Genomic DNA, 19725 nt, shown 5'->3' on the forward strand with positions numbered 1-19725 from the left:
TCTTTGTTAATTTATCAATCTGTTTAGTTCAGTCCAATCAGTTCTTGTGAGCGCTCGAAGAAAAAAATGCCTCCAAAAAGATCCCTTCTTTGCGACATTATTGTGGTGGAAGACGACTCGACCTCGGATAATCTCTCGGAGAAGAGTGATAACGATGAAGAGGTCGTTGAAGTAAAACAACACCTTTCCAAAACAAAAAACACACTCCCTTCTTCATCTGAACCCAGCACTAAAAAGATTAAACCATCCCCAACAACAGAGGCGATTCCCCGAAATGTGGCTTCTTCTATGAATTCAACAACGACACACATTCAATATCATGGAGACAAAATTTATTATAATCCTCTTGCCAATGAAAAACAATCCAATTCAGATCATTTCCTAACGATTTCACAAATTCTTGAAGTGAGAAAAGCTAAAAGTTTATTTCTTTCTTCATTTTGTTTAGATTATGAATTTTTACAAACCATCATTCCATTCGAGTCATTACAAATTCCGATCACCATTTCTCATCATTGGGATCAAAAACAAGAAAAAGTTGGGAAAAAGTTTATTCAACTTGGAAAATGTCCAGTCTGTGTTTGTAATCCAAAACTACTTGGACAATATTCAAACATGCATGCAAAATTATTTATCATTGAATTTGAAGAAAAGATTAGAATCGTAATAAGTTCAGCAAATTTAACTCAATTTGATTGGCAATATTTCAAACAAGCAATTTGGATTCAAGAATTTACAAAAAAACTCTCCACATCAAGTTGTAAATTTGAAAACGATCTAGTTGACTTTTGGCAACATTTGACAGGCATTCCAGGTAATTTTTTAAGAAAATATGATTACTCTACAGCTAAGGGTGAATTAATTCCATCCGTTCCTGGATATCACACCACAGACAAGTATGGTCATCTGGCCATTAAAAAGTCCATAGCTGCAATGAACTTTTCTTCAACAGAAATTCAACAGTTGAAAGATTCTCCCTTGTATTTTCAAATGTCAAGCATTGGATCTTTAAATGCAAACTACATTTCGGAATTGAGTGATAGTTTTTATGTGACAAAAAATAAGGATCTATTTCACATGGTATTTCCATCACTTGAGGTTGTCAGTCAAAGTCATTTTGGATTAAGATGTGGTGGAATGATTCATCTCAGAAGCAAAACTTATGAAACTTCTACATTTCCAAGAAATTTGATGAGTCATTATACTCCAACTCAAGGTAATCACTTGTCTCACTCCAAAATAATATTTCATCAATCAAACAATAATCCTAATGTTGGATTTATGGTCATTGGATCTCACAACCTGAGCCAAGCAGCATTAGGAAAGCTTCAAAAACAAAATTCACAATTATACATCTCAAATTATGAATTAGGAATTGCCTTGAAATTAGATGTGTTTTCAAAAAGTTCACTTGGTGTGACTGATTCCCAAAGTGATTCTCAAAGTACCTATTCATCACCTTCCATGTGCTCTCAAGGTCCGCTTACCAATGAACAATTGCATTCACAATTTGGGCTCTTATTACCTTTCAAAATACCACCAACAAGGTATGACCACAAACACGATTCACCATTTATACTTGAAACAGTTCAGGATTTGTATGATGATTAGATTGCAAATTTAAGGAGATGAGTGGTGGTCTTGTGTGAGATCACAAGGTTACACCAATTTTATAACCTTGTGACCTCACGTACGAGATTACGTTCCACTATTGAATGGTTTTAAAAAGTTTCAAATAATAAAAATGCAAAACTCATCAGTTGTGCTGCCCAACAACAATCAAAACAACAACAACATTACACAAGTGTGTGATGCGACGGCTTTACAGGAATGTTTCAAGCGGAACCCAACCAATCGACAAGAGAAATGTAAAGTAGAAATTGAGGAATTTAAGAGAGCCTGTGAAGAGAAAGCCAAGTAAGTTTGTTGGAATACATTCGGAATGACATCAAAATTTACCTCAACACAGAGAATTTAAACAACGAACAAGTAATAACGGATCTGGCTCTAATAATATCTCCAATGAAAAGGATTATTGTGAATCGGGGTATTGCAAAGTAGACATTAACAAACTGTAGTCATGATGTATGCGCGCCTCTCTAGTGCTCTATAATTTTACTACAAAATTGATTACTCTTGCAATAATTTACAAACAATTATTTCCATGGTTATTGATGGTTATTGGTATTCTCCTACTAATTTTGATGTCAGTAGTACTATCATCATCCACAATTCATTTCAAATAGTGTTGTTCAATCATTAATTACTGGTCAACAATTCTTCTATTGATCCCACTGTGCTTCATCTGTGCGATATTGAGCAGTCTTCTTTTCTTCTTGTTCCTTCTTCAGTCTATCAAGGTCCTCTTGCGACAGTCTATCATCCACATACATTAACTTGTGCGAAGCAACTTGTGCCCGAATATTATCCACATGAGTCATGGCTAATCTCACAGCATCTCTTAATTCATCCTCATGTTCATATTTGACTCGGAACATTTGAGCAGCTTTTTGTTTTACAAATGTTCTTTGAATTTTGTTCGGGAATTGATTGCCTTCTCGTAGGATGAGTCGATACAGAGAAAGAATACCTCGTTTTGAAATGTCCAATGTGCTGTGCGATTCAATCATTTTTTTTACAACTTCTAGCTTGTATCGTTCACAGCTTGTAAGAACAAGCTAAGAGATGATGAATGATAAACATTCTCGAAACAAGAGCCAACAACATTTGGTGGTGCATGTTGATGAAAAGATTCATCATCAAGAATTCTTGATGTAATAAAAAAATGTCTGGCTTCACATTTGGCAACGTTGCCTCGAACCCATCATCAACCACAACAGGAGGCACAACAGGAGGAGGAGGATTTACTTTCAATTTTGGTACTCCATCCTCTCAAGCTCCAGCTACATCCGTAACAGCAACGACACAGCCTTCCACTTCAACTGGTAGTACTTCTACCACTGGAGGCTTTACCTTTCCGACCACCTCGACAGCAACGACATCAGGAACCACAGCACCATCAACAACAACAACAACCACCCAACCAACAACAACAACAGCTGGAACAACTGGAGGATTTACCATTCCATCAAGTACTACAACAACAACAACGACAGGAACAAATCCTACAGCAAGTACCACTGGTGCAACAACCGGAGGCTTTAATTTTGGTGCACCAGGCTCTACACCCGGATTAACAACAACTACCACAGCGCAACCAGGAAATGTTGATGTTGTAAATATAACCCCAAAAACAACCTTTCAAAAACTTCCAGATCAATATAAAAAAGCATGGCAGCAATTTGAAAAAGAAAAGACTACTAATAGAGAGAAAGCTGTTGAAATTGTGAAACAACAAGAGAATGCAAACGATACTCAAAAGATTAAAAAACATATAGTGAAGATTGAAAAGAAGATAAATGCATCAAAAGTCAATATTGGACGTTCTAAAGATACTGTAGAAACTTTAAAACACGATGTATTGGTAGAATCAAAGAATGCTGAACAAGCTCAAAACAATTTTAACAAGCTTAGGGCAACTTATACTAATATTGATCCAAATTATTCTTCAACATACTTTATTAATACAGCCCAAAAATTAGAACAGCGGATGCAAGAGATTTGGAAAGAAATAGAAGATATCAGTCAAACACTTTCTCATGGGGATGCATATCAAATGCCTTTTGGACAACTCTTACAAGGAACAATAGTGTCACAACAACAAGCATTCTTTAATGCTGCTGCCAGACTTTCTGTCCTACATGAAAAGGTAAACGAACTAAAAGAGCTATATATTAGGACATACCAAATTAAGGGAGACCCCTTTAAAGAACCCTCTAAAACTACTAAGCCATCCTTTAATTATTCAAAATCATTGAATGCCTCTCTTCCAGGATTGAACATCCAACCAATAATTTCAAACCCAACCTCAGGTGTCACAACCACTGCTCCGACTACAACGACAGGATTTTCTTTTGGAAATCCAACAACAGGTGGCACTACTGGAGGTGTTACTACTGGAGGAGGATTTAACTTTGGTGGAACCACTACAACCACAACCACCACTGCTCCAACGACGACCGGTTTTAATTTCGGAGGTACTAGCACCACTACTAGTGGTACTGGAGGATTCAACCTAAATATCAACAGGCGAAGATGATAAATTAAGATTTATGTGTGATCCAATATTTTGAATTTCCACCTATTATCTTGTTACGAATGATTTGAAATTGGTATTGGTTGTAACCTCTTAGAGAGGAATGCGAAACATGCAAGAAAAAATGGCGGATTCCAACCATTTACGATTTTCTCTCCCAATAAGAATTTAAATTATTGGATTTTTCATGAGATAAAAAAAATGAACGCCGGCGGTTGTAATGACATGCTGCCACTCGAGTTAGAGGAAGACTCAGCAGCAAACTACCAGCATCAGCCCATCCTGCAAGATTTTTCATACTACTCAAATGTTCCTCCGAAACATATTGTGGAAGGTCAAAAAGCTGTTCGGAGAAGACTAAGAAATAAGGGGACAAAAGATTCGGCTGCTAATTCTTTAGGTATGAGTACTCTAAGGTATCGTCAACTCCAAGAACAATCCAAGAAAACAAAGGAAACCATCAAGAGTGATCGAGAGAGTGATATCATGCACATGTTACGAATTTTACGAGGTCCTGACATGGATAGACACTCTTGTAGTAATAGTTCTGATTTTTCAAATGCTCAGCAAGAAGAAACTCGATCAGATTCATCTTCTCTCAGCTTTTTAACAAAATGTGCTTCTTCTCCAGTCGCCAAAACTCGAGAGGCACAAGAACAGGAAGCAAAGCTTGCAAAATTAACTCCAAAAGAAGAGTTAATGCCTCCTAAACAAAAATTAATGATTATTGAAAATAGAATTGCTAGGTTGAAAGATTTACAAATGCACCAAGCGGTCATAGATTTGAGAACCTTGGCAATCGCATTAACACGATTAGTTTATGGATCTCAAACAGTTCGATTAGCTGAGCATTATATGGATATCGGAGACACGTATACAAAAATGAAAGCTTTTGAACAAGCAAGCTCTTATTTAAGGAAAGGTTTAATGTTTTTGACAAAAATTGTGACAAATATTAATCACCATCAAACATCATCAACCAGACTTATCAACGAAGACGCTCCAGAACCTCTTAACTTCGAACAGGAATACACAGACGCGCGTCGATTACTTCCACATGTTCTTCTTGCGCTTGGAAAATGTTATGTTGAGCAAAACTGTATGAAAGAAGCACATGGTTGTCTCAAAGAAGCAGAGAGGCAAAACGATGCGCTAAGAGAGGAAGACAGAGATCCAACTATCACGTTTGACATTTCTCTTCAGCTTTCATACTTGTACACGAGACTGGGGAGATACGACGTGTCTCTCAGTCATTTAATTAATGCATGGGAAACAAAATTACAAATGACTGGAAGTCAACAACATCCAGACATTGCAAAAATTTTTTCGAGAAATGGCAGCTGTTCACTTGAAGAATGGAACCATTAACGAGGCAATTGAAAACTATGAAAAAGCAAAAAAAGTGTATGAAGAAATTGGTACTCCTGTTGCTCTTTATAATGCAGATGTTATATCTTACACCATTGCAAACTTGTTTGACGAAATGAACAACTTTGAAAAAGCTAGTTTTTACTACGAAGCTTCAACTAGAGGAATTGAAAATTATTTCGGACCTTATGAAAAGAAAACGATCAAAGTGTATGAACGCTTCGCAAGAGCAGTTCTAGAACAAGCTCAATCTCAAAACGACGACAAAACTCTGTATGATAAAGCAACCTCTCTCTACAAGGAATTATTGAAAAGAAAGTTACGCGTCTATGGGAATGACTCTCCTGAAGCAGGTATTACTCTTGAAATTTTAGGAGATATACAATTCACGTTGGAAGACTATGCAAACGCTCTCTTGTATTATGATAAGGCATGGTTAATTGCTGATGAAGTTTATGGTCCTCAAGACGAAACAATCTCACTTCAAGAAAAACGAAACACCACCAAAGAAAAAGCAAAACAAAAGGAAGAAGAAGACTTAATGTCGTGACCACACAATAACATTTAAAGCAATTCAGACCTCTTGCTTGCAAATGCAGCTCCCATGATGCGAATATAATTATGTAACAACAACTTTATGGACAAGATCATGGAATGTGTCATTTTACAAGTTAAATTTGTTTTTGAGTCTATTGACTGCTAACTTGCAAAATGAAATAATAGACTCTTCAAAGTGTACGAGAGGTTGTCCGCTCGTGGTGTGGTCGTCTTGTGGATGCTCATGACGAAACAAAATGAAATAATAGACTCTTCAAAGTGTACGAGAGGTTGTCCGCTCGTGGTGTGGTCGTCTTGTGGATGCTCATGACGAAACAAAATGTCAACAGCCACTGAGGTGTGATAAAATTCTCTAAACATTTCGAAATATTTCAAGTGATTAGGATCCAAATGTCCTTCCTCAATCATTCCCCGTGGACAGGTCTCTTTGTATGCTTGCAAAAACACACCTCTGAATCGATCTGCATCAAATCCTTCAATTTTTCCAATTCCTAGACCGTCATCTTCGAAAAAGCGAACCATTTGCAGCACCACAGCAAGATCACAACCAAAATAGTTGCGTTGGACTTGATCAAAATCAAAAATCCATACTTGAGCATGCTCTTGTTCACTTGTTTTTTCTGCAAAGTAATTACTCACGTTAATGTCACCATGAATGACACCAAATGTGTCGTGACTTGGTTTCAATTGAGCCAAAAAATCTTTCAAATTCTCCCATAGATTTAATAAGATTCTAGATGGTTCATGTCCATATTGATTTGCTCGTTCTCTAATTCTCTCGATCTTGCATGCACCATTATGAGTGTCGTACCATAACGGAATATTCTCGGCCATTAATTTCCATTCCTTCGAAGATTGTTGATCATAACTGGCAACAATTCGATGCATCTCTCCGATGGCTCTACCCAGTGCATCAATAAAGGATTCATTGGTTAAGCCAATCCACTTTTCAAGTACTGAACTTCCTCGAGCATATTCAAAAAGAACTGCGTAATAGATACTTGAGTCATCACTCTTCGAAGAAGAATTTTCGTTTGCTTGTTCCTTGTTATCCCCATGATCAGTAGTATTATTTTGATAGGGAGAATGGAGAGTAGCAATCAATGGTGAAGAATACATATCGTCATTCTTATCGGAAGACAATGCTTGTTTACATCTCTGAATTGGAGGACAGACATGAAGGGATGGAAGTGAGTGATGATCCAAGGAGGTTTCCCATAAGACTTGTGATGCGTCATGGATTCGTTGGATAAAATCCAATTCTGCTTGAATAGCTTGCATGGAACGATGATGTTTAGGAGTAAGGCGAAGAATGTATATCTTTTGTAAAGAAGTGGACTCAGAGTTGATGGTGTTGTTGTTTTCTTGAGTTACACATGGTAACACTTGAATGAGATAGGTGTGATTTTCCGATTGCTTGATCACATTCACCGAGCACGAGGATGGCAAGTTCCATTCACTAAAAATTTGATGTTGGGCCTCTGAGGAAAGCACATAAGAAGGTGAAGACATTTTTTTGTGTTTTGGGTGAATTGAATTTTCAGTTTGGGTTTTGAAATTTTTGATTTTAATTTTCTCTTGATCTAAAAAATTACTGTTTCTCCAATTTTCTCTCAAACACACAAATCATTTCGCAATGCTCAGTATGAGGGAACATGTCAACAGCAACTGCTTTCACAGGAACAAAAGGAGGTAGACGTCCAGAGAAATTAGAAGAGGGGCTACATAATCTCACTGCATTTTCAACAAGTGTGTTGGGATTGCAGGATACATAAATTAATTTTTCAATAGTTGGAGACTTAAGCAAGGCTTCCAAAACTTTTTTGTGTAAACCACTTCTAGGAGGATCAACCACAGCAATACATTCAACTTCTGGAGAGTTCAATCGATGCTCTTTCATGTTAGTGGCAATGGTATCCTCTGCCTTTCCACAAATAAATACGATGTTTTCAATATTATTTAGCTTTGCATTGTTTCGAGCATCATTTACGGAGCTCTCTACCATTTCAATTCCAATAACTCTGTCTACGGATGAGCTCATCGTAGAACCAATAGTTCCAGTTCCACTGCATACATCCAATAATACTCTCTCTTTCTTTTTTTCAGAATTCATCGACTCTAACGTCCACTCTCTAACTTTAGAATACAAAACCTCTACTCCTTTCGTATTAACTTGGAAAAAGCTCATTGGAGAGATTCTAAATTTCAAACCTAGAACTTCTTCGATAATAGAATCCTCTCCATAGAGCAATTGTAATGGCGCATCAGTAGGAGCTGCATTGCTTACACCTGAATGTTTCTGTAAAAATAATCCCTTAATGTCAATGGCTAAATCATCCGTTGAGTTAAAATTTTTGTCGAACGATTTAAAGTGTGCAACAAGTTCTTCAGCAATAGATTGCAAATCTTTTTCTGAAATATGTGTTGGATCTACTTGAACAACAATTAACATTTCTCCTTTTTCATTTTCTCTAACTTTCATTAACCTCCACAATCCAGTATGAGTAGTTTGATCATAACACTTTGGTTATTTCACCATTTGAAACATTTTGTCACTCCTTTAAAATCTCAAATACAAACCTTGTGGGTATCATGGTGAGCTTCAATAAACAATTGTAAAATCTGAACTGCTTTTTTAGCGCTCTCTGAAACAATTCTCACTTCTTGAGGACTCTCAACATTAATAATACCTTGGCTGTAAAGCCCTTGTCTAAATCCTACAGATGGCTTCTTTTCACTATTATAACCGCAAGTAAATTCACAATTATTACGATAGCCTTCAGTTTTCGGAGATGCAAGTATTCCATGCCAATCTAAATGAACGCCCTTCAGCTTGTCATCTTCAAAAACCTTGCTGAAACAAGAGGGAAGGGCACCACGATCTGAGAAAGCATTTTTAATACCAGCAAACATGTTTCTCATACAGTCCAATGTTTCCAATTCTTTCTTTTTCAGCTGTTCCTCATAATCCAAACTACCCACAAATTTTAAACTCTCTTGCTCTCAATTTTTACTTACTGTGCTAATGGTGTTACTGCTTCAATCACATTGCTCGGAGCATCTTTTTTCTTCTTTTTGTGGGATTTGTTCGCATGATGATGGTTGAACTTTCTCTTTGGTTGTTCAGGCATTTTTTGAAAAAGAGAAACAGTGTAGCAATGGTGTTGAAGTGATGAATTCAAATTGTTTGAAGAAGAGAAGCAATGGTTGATAGAAGAAAATAACCCGAATGATGGTGGTGAAACATAATGTGATGCTACTCTCTGTGCATATAAAATCGGATCAATGTTGGAATAGAAAGGAAGAAACCTTGTTTTTGAGCATTTCATTAATTTTTTCATTTTTTGTGATGATCTTCTTTAATTCAATTTTAATAATTTTAATACTCAACAAGTTAGTGCGATGATTTGAGAGAAGTTAAAGAATATTATCGCTCTGGTTTTGTGGTTGATTTTTCTTGAGCTTCCAACAGCATGAAATTCTGTCGTGTTTGAAGCTTGGAAATAAAGTCTCGAGAGAGCGAAAGTAGGTTTTGATTATCGGAGTCGTCATCAAGAATACGAGGCTTTGTTATGTTTTGTTGTCTTTTCCTATCTTGAAATTGGTTTTCTTCTGCAGTGGTTTTATCATCATCGGAAGGCCAAACTCGTTGCAAAGTAGATTTTACGGGAGTCCATTCCTCTCCCAATTGTCTCATTATTAATTTCTTCGTCCAGTATCCCCCGATGGCGATGCCGCAAGCGAACGATAAAAGACCCATGATGATAACTAGTCAAACGAAATATTGATGGTGATGTTTTCTCTTTTTTCTTGATTTGGCTTTTAGGATTTTTCAAATTGATTGAATCAAGAGGTTTGTTCAACAAGAGACACCCAAATGATTCAGAGGATATCACCACCTCATTGAACAAATAGATGACTGTGTTTGTTCTTGATCCATGCATCACACAACCATGGATAAGCAAAATATTAATAGACAAAAACAAAAAAATGTCTTCTGCAAATCGGCCAACATTCAATCCAGCTAAAGCAACAGAAACTCAAGGAGGATTCAAACGATATGTTCCTTCTCATACACAATCCATGTATTTACTACCTGCACACACTGTGCTAAAAACTAGGCAAATCGGACAAAATAGTATTGACGAAGTCAAGCAAAAAGATTTAAAAAAGGAATTAGAGAATCGGGAGAAAGAATCGAAGAAAAAGAATACACTACAGTCATTAAAACAAGATCAAGAAGAAGAGACTAAAGATAAAATTCTATCGATACAAGAACAAAAGAAGGAAAAGGAGGATTTAAATTCCGAGGAGGAAAATGAAACAAATCATAAAAAACAAAAATCTAAATATGATGATGAAGATGAAGACCTGGATTCGTCATCATCAGATGATGAAAGTGACGATTCTGACAATTCTGATGACGAAGAGTTAATGAAGGAATTGGCAAGAATCAAAAAAGAAAATGCAGAGAAGGACAGGAAGGAACTTCAGCAAAGGGCTTTGACTAGCAATCCACTATTGCAACCAATTAATGTCCAGCAGCAAGATGAAGAGTCCTTTACCGTAAAAAGAAAGTGGACAGATAGTACAGTGTTTAAAAATCAAGCAAGAGAGGACAAACAACAAAAGAAAAAGAGATTTATCAATGACACCACCAGAAACGATTATCACAAAGAATTTATGAACGAATTTATGAAATAATTGCTTGCAATTTATTGCTGTCTCGTGGCTTCACTCTTAAATTGATGAGGATTGACAGGAGAGTTCAATGAGGTTAATACAGACGTCAATTTAGATGTCCAAACATTGACAAGACTCTCCAAATTCTTCCAATCACACTTATGGACAGCTCCTCGACATTTCACCGATTGAACATAAACACTTTGGTCAAGTTGATTCATCTTGCATTCGATCAAATTTCTTCCCATCAATTCACAAATAAAAGGTTCAACCTCTCCGTTTGGTGCTAATTTCTCAATATCTGAATAATTCAATTCAATATCTTTCTTTGTAGAGAGAAGCTTGGATGAGCAAGCAACAAGGAATCTCAAAATCTTTAGCTCAGATAAGAATGAAGCAACAACGGATTCATTCTTTTCGTATTGTGATAGTTTTTGTTTCAAAACTTCTGGTACTTGGTCGTTATCGCTCTCGAGATAGGTCAGCACGCCACCAAAGAGCTCTGGTTCAAACTCCTTCAATTCTTCTGCAGATTTTTCTAATGGATACTTAATGTAAAGATTGATCAACTGTTGTTTTTCATTGGCTTCATTGCTGGACTTCAAATTCTTAATAAGAAGATCAAAAGCCTCATTGCTAAATGTGTGATGTTATGTTAAACACAGACAATGTTTGAATGAGCTACTTACATTTTGGAAAGTTTGATGCAAAGGTTGGCCAGTTCAACGTAAATTGTTTGTTTGTCTTTCTTGGAAGAAATACCCCATTCATTCAAAGCAGAGTCAATATTTTCTGCAATTGGCAAAATGTTAAGACTTGTTGACAAATCTTCATGTTGTTGCATTTGTTGAATAATTTGAATAAATAATTTAGCCTTTAAATTTCCATTAGTGATAACATTGAAGGCAGAGACTATTTGTTTGAAAACATCTTGACGAGTAAAATCTTTGAGTGATTGAATCTTGGAAATCACGGACTCATAATTTTGGATCTGTTTGGCTTCATTCTTTTCTTCGGACACAAGTGTGAACAAATAAACAAATAGAGTGTCTCTATCATTCTTGTCGGATGTTTCCTCTACCATCTTGAGCAAGGTAGTAAATTGTTCACTGTCCATCCAAATGGTAATATAATTTTGAATAACACATTTAATGATGATGATAAGTTTTAAAATTTGAGTACATACACCTTGTTAATTCCGTTCAATCCTAAAGTTTCAAGAGCAGAATCGTTCAACAAAACAAAGGATGAGCCTTTTGCTGCCGAAGCAGTGTTATTTGTTGAAGCTGTTGTGGTGGATGATGCCGAGCTTTTCTTGGTCATTTTTTCGTCTTCGTTCAACAATTTCAAGCTTTGTTGGCTTTATCATCAAATCCCAGATGCGTCATGGACGAATTAGCAGAGGCAACAACTCGGATGAACGCAGAGAGAGCTTTTCAAAATATTGTAACTCAATACCATCAAACTCAATACCCTGAAACTATCAACAACAAGAAGGAATAAATTTTTCGCATGCGATGATGGAATGTTGGTGATAAGAATAGAACTTAAATTTAAAAAAATTGTACATCAACCTATTCATACTTTACACCACTTGAAAAACTCAATACAATCATCACAATGGGAGACACACTAATCGGCTTGAAAGGAAAAGATTTCACCATGTTGGCAGCTGATACAACGGCATCATTTTCTATAATTTTAATGAAGGACACCGAAGACAAAATAACAGCTGTTCCAAACCAGAATATTTTGATTGCGGCTCAAGGTGAGCAAGGCGATCGTGTACAATTTGTAGAGTTTATTACAAAGAATTTGAATTTGTACCGTCTTAGAAATGATACAAATCTTTCCGTGAAGGCTAGTGCTCACTTTTTAAGACAAGAATTGGCTCATGCTTTACGTTCTGGACCTTACCAAACGAACATTCTTATTGGTGGTGTCGATGATTTTGAAGGTAAGCTTTGGAGTGATTCGTCTTTTTTTGTAAATTAATATTATCAATGTGTTCGAATTTCAACAATTTAATCGATTATTGTAAATCTGAATTGTTCATATTGGACTTGTACAAAACAGGAGCTAAGCCAGAATTGTATTTCATTGATTATCTTTCAAGTCTTCAAGAAGTTAAATACGGAGCTCATGGTTATGGATCTTACTTTGTTTTATCTGTTCTTGACAAGTACTACAAGGATGATATGAATGTCAATGAATGTTTGGATGTGTTAAGAAAATGTGTACAAGAGATTCAAAAGAGACTTTTATTGAATACACCTTCATTCATTGTCAAGATTGTTGATAAATACGGATCAAGAGAGGTAGACTTGTACTCTGACCAGCCTATTACTGAGAGTATGCAAGAATAACTTATTCATCTGATAAAATAATAAACAACCATACTACTATCAATTAAGGAGATTGAACGTGTGTGTCAACTCCCTTATCTCCTTGTCATTTCATTAAATATATATATATATATTTACTTTCTGATCCGCTCTTTAACTGCTTCGATCAAACACGAAAAAATGAATGGAAATATCTCCTCCTCGAGAACGAACGATCATTCTTCAAGAAGAGACCAACACGCTCAGCAACAGGCAATGCTGAAGAGAGAATTCATTCCTTCTTCAACGGTTAGTCCGTCCCCAAGGCTAGTGGTAGACACTTCTTTCTTATCATCCTCAAGTGGCTTTACAACGAATCCAAAGACAATCTCCGGTTCCACTATTAAGGATGAATCTCATCAAAACCATAATTACCATGTAAAATCATCTCTGCAAATACCAGAGAGAAAGGACAACTATTCTCCTTTGCGGACTCCAAGTTTTTCAAGCACCAATTCAGAAACAAGTATTCTCATTCACGATAGCCATACTCATCACCAAGAATATAGATTTGAAGACGGCCTTCTTCTCGAACAACACTCTGTTTCGTATCCAAGTTGGCCTGTTTACTGGTACTCCGATAAGGGTGAGATATTTATGAGGGGTGAGTACAAACAAGTTTGCAATCGGATTTCAACACATCATCAACGAATTTAGTATTATGTATCAAAGTATCGTCCAAAGAGATTGTGGTGATTGATCCTTTTGCAAAAAGGATTGTTCTCCAAGGATTGTTTGTAAATTTGGCCAAAATCTCATATGATAACAACGAGGTTGAAGATACTCCTCTCAAACTCTTCCGAATGCAGTTCAAGAAAAAGGACGCCGTAAGTAAAAACAAATGTCTCTAAACAAGATCACAGTAACAGAATTTTAGATAATATTTCTAAGCAAGGATAGGAATGAAATTATCAACTGTTTATTATTCTATCTTAGAGAATTTAGAGAAACAGAAATGTTAGAAATTATCAACACGGGGAAAAATCAATCTCATCAAAATATGTTTTCACCAGATATGTCAGTAGGGCTGCACGAATTTCAGGTTTTCGGAATTGACAAACGAGGGCGATATTTTCCTCATATTTTAGGTTTATATTCCAATCATATACGCCATATTGATTCTGAGACACGAGATGCGTTTTCAATTCATTCGTATGCTGACATTGAAAATGATATTTTCATTGATCTTGAGGTGCCCACAAAACTAACCATCCATTATAGGGATGACAATCCATACACATTTCTGGTGTCCGATAGAGATAGAAGTGATGTGCTGGTGCTTCTACAAGGTCGATCTTTCATATATGGGTCATGCAATTCATCAGATCAACTTTTTGCGGAAAATATAGAACCAGCAGATAATACCTTAATAATTGATAAGGTGGAAAGTGGTGGACCTCTTGATTTTCCTCAAAAGATTTTTCAACATGTTCCGATTACATCTACCAATGTCATGATAAGTGACCCAATTGTAGATCAATCGGGAATTCTCATGCATGCGATTTCCAATCCTAAAGATCCAAACGCTTTGAGTGACTACCAAAGAGAACATATTGATCAAATTCAAAAGGGTATGAGAGTATACATGCATGTTCCTAAGAAAATAGTATTTAGAGGTAAAAAAACCTCCACCCAGCCTAGAATTGTTAGAATACATCTCGAAGCTTATACTGGCCATGTAGTTATCGAATGGGGTAAGACCAACACCAAATTAAAACATAAAGGAGTGATTGAAGGTATTGAAACCGGTCATACAGCCATTATTGAGACATCTAAAATTAGTCAGTTACAGCTCAGTAATTTTTCATTTGCCCTAAAGGTAAATTGTCCAGAAAAGTCGGTCACTGTTAATGGAAAACTATATCTGGTAGCATCTGGATCAACCGAGTATCAACATTTCATACAAGGTATTGATTTGCTTCTAGGAATGTGCAAAGTTATAGATCCAAAACATTTAATATAATTCTTCAAAATCAAAGGGTTTTTGTCCTTTGATTCGTTTTTCTTTGAGAAGTTTCAGTGTTTCTTTAGAAAATAAATAATCTAGAACCAGCGATTGAGAGGTGCAAAGGCGTCCATTGAGAGAACAAATCTGATTGAAAACTAAAATAATCTCTCTTACTAATTGAATCTTTGTTTCGTCTTCACTCTTAATTTCCACTAAAGACGACAAATGTTCGAGTTCTTTTGCCAATAATAAAATCATTCTATCGAATATTACTGTTTCTTGAGTAAACTTTGGTTGTTTTAACAAAGAAACCCCTTCTGGACATAAAAATGCAATATATGAAAATAGGCGCATTATCAAGAGTCTTAGTTTAAGAATATTATCTTGACTGGTGTTGGGATAATCAACATTGAGAAAACCGGAAATAATAAATAATAGCTTAGTATCTGATAATTTCTTGCGGATAGATTCAGACTTGATTAAGATAATTAGTGTCTCAATTTCCTTTTCCAAAATGCTTATGTTAAATACATGTTCAGTACCTTTTTCAAAAATTTCTAATAATGGTAAAAAATTTTCGAGAGCATCTTCTGAGGACCATAACGCAAGAACTTTGAGAATATCTAACAACACAAGACATGAATTATCTTGTAACACCATGGCATAATCCTGATGAGTTGATGATAAATATCCAATAAGTTCTGAAAGTAGATTTGTTTTGCATACAGACATTTTTGAAATATCTGGAACATTTTCAATCTTAAATAGGACATGCTTATCCATTTCAGAGTCAAAAATGTAATCAGGAGGATAAGGAGCTGTGTCTAGATAATAATACAGTTCAGATACCAAATGTTTTTTGTCTCTAATCTTTTTTGTGAGATTCTTCTTATTGGCCTCAACCATAAAAATGTTTGGATTTTTAAACAAAGCATGTGGGCAATAGCCAGACTCGGTAGTCTTTGCGTTGAGTGGACTATCGGAGGGTTCTTGGTTGTTGGTGAAGGAGGCAATGAAGGAATTTCTAAATATTTCGCTTTCTAGCAATAGCTTGTGAATCGTATCCAGAGTACAATAAAATAAATCTTCGTCTACAGATTGTTGTAGATATGCACTCAAGAGAGGAAGTAAAAGATGCATTTTGGATTGGTCATTTGAAATTATTCTGTGTGCTTTCCAAAGTCTTCTTGAAAGAGAGTTATCCTCTTCGTCTGTGACCATGTTATCACTGTCCTCTGTAATCTGTTTGTCGAACTGTTCAAAAATTTGAGTTTGGTCTGAAATTTCTCGATATGTTAACAGCTTGTAGAGCGCTTTGTGAAGGGAGGGATCTTTTTGCAACTCTGATATATTCTTATTTTTCCATTTTATCCTCTTCGATGTTTTCTTAGGCGCTGTTGGAGGCTTGGGTTTCTCAGACACAACAGTAATTTCAGTATTGTTCTGTTCTACAACAGGTGTCACAGATATGGTGACAGCTGCATCCTCAGGCTCTTTTTTTGTATCCTTTTGTGACTCTTGCTCACCCATTTCTTTTAAGACTTCAGACATGAATTCTTCGTCAAATTCAACATCATCATCCATTGTCTCACTGTTATGGCTTTCTTGAGGCATTTTGTTTTTCTGAGCCATAACTGTTAATTGGTCTTGTAATTCTTTGTTTGAACGCTCTAGTTCTTCTTTTTCTGCCTCAAATTTTGCCACTTTTGACTTTAATTTTTCTACTTCTGATCTATATCTTTCAAGTTCGTCTATTTTTGCTTTTAACTCATGAGATGATTGTTTATCAACATGTTCCTGGTTGTTTATGAATGTTTTGGCAGGTTTAATAAATATGTTGCTTTGATTACTTTGAATAGACGAACGTATAGGAGGATAGGGGAGTGTGTTTTTGAGATTCAGATTACTTGAATTTTGGAAGGAATTGTTCAGTGAGGGTATTGGATGGGAGGTTGCCACGTTTATGAAGTTAAGCTGAGGAGATGTTTTGGTTGGAGTCGGAATTAAACTGTTGGTTGAATTTTGTGTTGGATGTGTTGGACTTAAGGCTTGGACAAGCTTGAGAGGAGCTTTTCTGTGTGAACTTTTTTGATGTGTGCCAGAAGTAAGTGAAGAATATGGAATATTATTCAAACGACGAGGAGTTTGAGCAGTGACAGCAGATGATGAAAATTGAGTAACATTACTTGATGATGGAGGTTTGGTGTAGGCCACATTTGGTGGTCTCACAAAACCATTACTATTTGTTATAGTGCTTGCTTGTTGTTGTTGTTGCGGAAACTTTGGAAAATATTATCAATTAAATTATGTATTTGCAAGTTCAAAAACAAACCTTTGGAGGAACAACGAAATTTGATTTTGTTGATGCTACTGTTGGAATATGATTGATGGTAGTGATGGTATTTGTGTCCATTGTTGTTTTTTGATATGTAGCTGGCACTGGCCTACCAAAATTCATTGTAGTAGTTGTTGTCGGAGCAATACGGTTTGAAGAGGATGGTATTGTTTGTGCTGTTGTGCCATTGTGTTGATGACTTGCTGTTGTTGTTGTTCGTGAGTTATAGGCCGTAGTTGAAGTTGTAGAAGAATTCACTAAATTTGTAGATGATGTTGTGGATGATTTTGTGAGACTATTTCGGGATGATGATGCATTTGTGATGGTTCTCTTTCCTTGTTGTTGATTCAACATTTCGTCATTTCCGATGTGCTGCTGTTGGTGGTGATATTGATGATGATGATAACAAATATGTGAAAGGTTTAATCAATGATCCAGAGAAATTGTTTTTCAGAAAATTGTTCTCTATTTATCCACAAATAGAGAATAAATCATCAGTGAAATAATGATGAACGGAAGGAATGAATCAGAGAGAAAAAGCCTTCTTCAACAAATTTTCCAAGAGAAGAATTGGTCTGCAGATTGGACGATATTTTTTGTTCTCTTGTTGGTGCAGGTTCATTTTAGGCAATGAAGCTCCCAAGTATATCAAACCAAAAAAAAATATTTAGGAATTTGAAGCTTTGGTTACTCAGAATCTGAATTTCAAAGCTATCGCTCGCTGGTTCTCATCGGAGACTATTGAAGGATATAATAATTTCATGTTTTAGAAAAATCATTGTATATTAATTTTAACGATATCAATAATAATAATGAATCCATCATCACCAACAACAAGAAAGAGGTCATCCAGTAACCGATTTGAAAATTCTTTCATCATGGATCAAAACTATATTTCATATTTTCCTGAGAGAAAACGGAGTGGCAGGTTTTGGAGAAGATGGATTCGTTTCAAACCAACCAAAGTCGTAAAATATTTGAAACATGTTTTTAAATCAGGTTTTACACGAAGACCATATTTCGCTTTGATGTACACAATATTATCATTTCCTTTAAGCTTGCTGTATTTTACTATTATTTATGTTGGATTCTTGATAGCTACAATATTTTCTCCTGTGGTCATTGGCATGTTTTTGTTTGCATTTGTGGCTTTTTTTATTCGATTTTTTGTGGTCATTGAAGTCTACTTGGCAGGTTATTTGTTGTGTATGAGCCATAAGATTTTACCAAGATTTTCATTGGCCAATTTCAAAGAGCAATTTGTCGTAGGAATTAAGGCCTTATCGTCTAGATCATATTCTATTCCTGAAGATGATGAGCCCTCTTCCAATAACATGAAGGACGGTTTTGTCACATCAGTTGCATCACCAATCATCAACAAGAGAGATCCAAAAACATCAACTGAAATTTCTGTGTCACAAAACACCTACAGTTCATACAATATTTCGTTAGCAACACAAGAAACACCCAGAGCAATTAATGATCCTTACAGAGATTTTTTTACTACACCACCATCCAGAAGCGTAGAGTTCATATCACCAACCTCACCATTGAAACAAGCAGTTCAGAACTCAAATATGGATGAAGCTTTTCATCATTATGACTCTGATTATTCTGACGATTCGGTTGATTCTATTCATTCGCCCACTTCTCATAATTCTTACTATTATCAGCACTATGGTGCAATGCTTGGAAGATCATTAGATGTTCATGGAAGTGTCAGACCATTGCAAAGAAGCCATACCAATATTCTTCCAACATCTGCCTCTCATCAGCCCACTCAACCACAAGAAACTACTAATCTAATCCAACAATATGAAGACACAGAAACGAAAGTTGAAGAGAAAAATGAGGAGTCCCTCAGTTTGTGGGATAAGGCAAAAAGATTCTATAATAATTGTTATGACTTCACATTTTGTAAAGAAGTTGGTTTTGGGCTGCTGTACTTTACTATGAAAGTACCAATTTCACTATTTGCATTTTTTACCTCCTTAATATTAATTGCAATTCCTGTGTGTGCTGTGGCCTTTCCATTATTTCACATAATTTGTAGTGCGTCGGATGCCAGCAAATCAAATTTCTGTAAAGTAGTCATGTCAGAAACACATGAAGAACCGTATACATATATAGCTTGGACATTGTGGTTCTCTTATTCTATTGTTGGAAACGTTTTGATTGTTTTATTTGGTATTATTACATTCCCTTTCTGCATTTATGGATTGAGGTTTGTAACGAGGTTCAGTAGAGAGGCAATTTTACTTGTGAGCAAAACGGTTAATGAGTCATAGCAATC

At 35.9% G+C, this 19725-nt stretch overlaps 14 protein-coding genes across 14 annotated transcripts; 8 read left to right on the top strand and 6 right to left on the bottom strand.

The window, feature by feature from the left end:
- Positions 1–66: 66 nt before the first annotated feature.
- FDP41_007905 (uncharacterized protein) lies at positions 67–1611 on the top strand (the record flags this gene model as incomplete). The annotated part of the gene is made up of 1 exon (XM_044711701.1): positions 67–1611. One exon carries the CDS (start codon positions 67–69, stop codon positions 1609–1611), a length of 1545 nt encoding a protein of 514 aa, XP_044568703.1.
- A 133-nt stretch (positions 1612–1744) lies between these two features.
- On the top strand, positions 1745–2078 carry FDP41_007906 (uncharacterized protein; the record flags this gene model as incomplete). The annotated part of the gene is made up of 2 exons (XM_044711702.1): positions 1745–1917; positions 1970–2078. 2 exons carry the CDS (start codon positions 1745–1747, stop codon positions 2076–2078), a joined length of 282 nt encoding a protein of 93 aa, XP_044568704.1.
- A 204-nt stretch (positions 2079–2282) lies between these two features.
- On the bottom strand, positions 2283–2630 carry FDP41_007907 (uncharacterized protein; the record flags this gene model as incomplete). Its single annotated transcript, XM_044711703.1, has 1 exon — positions 2283–2630. One exon carries the CDS (start codon positions 2628–2630, stop codon positions 2283–2285), a length of 348 nt encoding a protein of 115 aa, XP_044568705.1.
- A 155-nt stretch (positions 2631–2785) lies between these two features.
- Positions 2786–4159, top strand: FDP41_007908 (uncharacterized protein; the record flags this gene model as incomplete). The annotated part of the gene is made up of 1 exon (XM_044711704.1): positions 2786–4159. The coding sequence occupies one exon, from the start codon at positions 2786–2788 to the stop codon at positions 4157–4159; it is 1374 nt and encodes a 457-aa protein (XP_044568706.1).
- Positions 4160–4357: 198 nt separating this feature from the next.
- Positions 4358–6074, top strand: FDP41_007909 (uncharacterized protein; the record flags this gene model as incomplete). Its single annotated transcript, XM_044711705.1, has 2 exons — positions 4358–5498; positions 5551–6074. The coding sequence occupies 2 exons, from the start codon at positions 4358–4360 to the stop codon at positions 6072–6074; spliced, it is 1665 nt and encodes a 554-aa protein (XP_044568707.1).
- A 149-nt stretch (positions 6075–6223) lies between these two features.
- On the bottom strand, positions 6224–7594 carry FDP41_007910 (uncharacterized protein; the record flags this gene model as incomplete). The annotated part of the gene is made up of 1 exon (XM_044711707.1): positions 6224–7594. The coding sequence occupies one exon, from the start codon at positions 7592–7594 to the stop codon at positions 6224–6226; it is 1371 nt and encodes a 456-aa protein (XP_044568708.1).
- Positions 7595–7673: 79 nt separating this feature from the next.
- On the bottom strand, positions 7674–9213 carry FDP41_007911 (uncharacterized protein; the record flags this gene model as incomplete). Its single annotated transcript, XM_044711708.1, has 3 exons — positions 7674–8603; positions 8663–9056; positions 9101–9213. The coding sequence occupies 3 exons, from the start codon at positions 9211–9213 to the stop codon at positions 7674–7676; spliced, it is 1437 nt and encodes a 478-aa protein (XP_044568709.1).
- Positions 9214–9509: 296 nt separating this feature from the next.
- Positions 9510–9842, bottom strand: FDP41_007912 (uncharacterized protein; the record flags this gene model as incomplete). The annotated part of the gene is made up of 1 exon (XM_044711709.1): positions 9510–9842. The coding sequence occupies one exon, from the start codon at positions 9840–9842 to the stop codon at positions 9510–9512; it is 333 nt and encodes a 110-aa protein (XP_044568710.1).
- Positions 9843–10072: 230 nt separating this feature from the next.
- FDP41_007913 (uncharacterized protein) lies at positions 10073–10786 on the top strand (the record flags this gene model as incomplete). The annotated part of the gene is made up of 1 exon (XM_044711710.1): positions 10073–10786. The coding sequence occupies one exon, from the start codon at positions 10073–10075 to the stop codon at positions 10784–10786; it is 714 nt and encodes a 237-aa protein (XP_044568711.1).
- An 11-nt stretch (positions 10787–10797) lies between these two features.
- On the bottom strand, positions 10798–12088 carry FDP41_007914 (uncharacterized protein; the record flags this gene model as incomplete). Its single annotated transcript, XM_044711711.1, has 3 exons — positions 10798–11401; positions 11455–11874; positions 11952–12088. The coding sequence occupies 3 exons, from the start codon at positions 12086–12088 to the stop codon at positions 10798–10800; spliced, it is 1161 nt and encodes a 386-aa protein (XP_044568712.1).
- A 297-nt stretch (positions 12089–12385) lies between these two features.
- FDP41_007915 (uncharacterized protein) lies at positions 12386–13131 on the top strand (the record flags this gene model as incomplete). The annotated part of the gene is made up of 2 exons (XM_044711712.1): positions 12386–12722; positions 12842–13131. The coding sequence occupies 2 exons, from the start codon at positions 12386–12388 to the stop codon at positions 13129–13131; spliced, it is 627 nt and encodes a 208-aa protein (XP_044568713.1).
- A 159-nt stretch (positions 13132–13290) lies between these two features.
- FDP41_007916 (uncharacterized protein) lies at positions 13291–15074 on the top strand (the record flags this gene model as incomplete). The annotated part of the gene is made up of 4 exons (XM_044711713.1): positions 13291–13753; positions 13807–13976; positions 14027–14968; positions 15021–15074. The coding sequence occupies 4 exons, from the start codon at positions 13291–13293 to the stop codon at positions 15072–15074; spliced, it is 1629 nt and encodes a 542-aa protein (XP_044568714.1).
- Positions 15075–15103: 29 nt separating this feature from the next.
- FDP41_007917 (uncharacterized protein) lies at positions 15104–17786 on the bottom strand (the record flags this gene model as incomplete). Its single annotated transcript, XM_044711714.1, has 2 exons — positions 15104–17377; positions 17430–17786. The coding sequence occupies 2 exons, from the start codon at positions 17784–17786 to the stop codon at positions 15104–15106; spliced, it is 2631 nt and encodes an 876-aa protein (XP_044568715.1).
- A 524-nt stretch (positions 17787–18310) lies between these two features.
- FDP41_007918 (uncharacterized protein) lies at positions 18311–19720 on the top strand (the record flags this gene model as incomplete). The annotated part of the gene is made up of 1 exon (XM_044711715.1): positions 18311–19720. One exon carries the CDS (start codon positions 18311–18313, stop codon positions 19718–19720), a length of 1410 nt encoding a protein of 469 aa, XP_044568716.1.
- Between the last annotated feature and the right edge of the window lie 5 nt (positions 19721–19725).

Source organism: Naegleria fowleri (genome assembly GCF_008403515.1).
Source record: "Naegleria fowleri strain ATCC 30894 chromosome Unknown tig4, whole genome shotgun sequence".
Classification (NCBI taxonomy): domain Eukaryota; phylum Heterolobosea; class Eutetramitea; order Acrasida; family Naegleriidae; genus Naegleria; species Naegleria fowleri.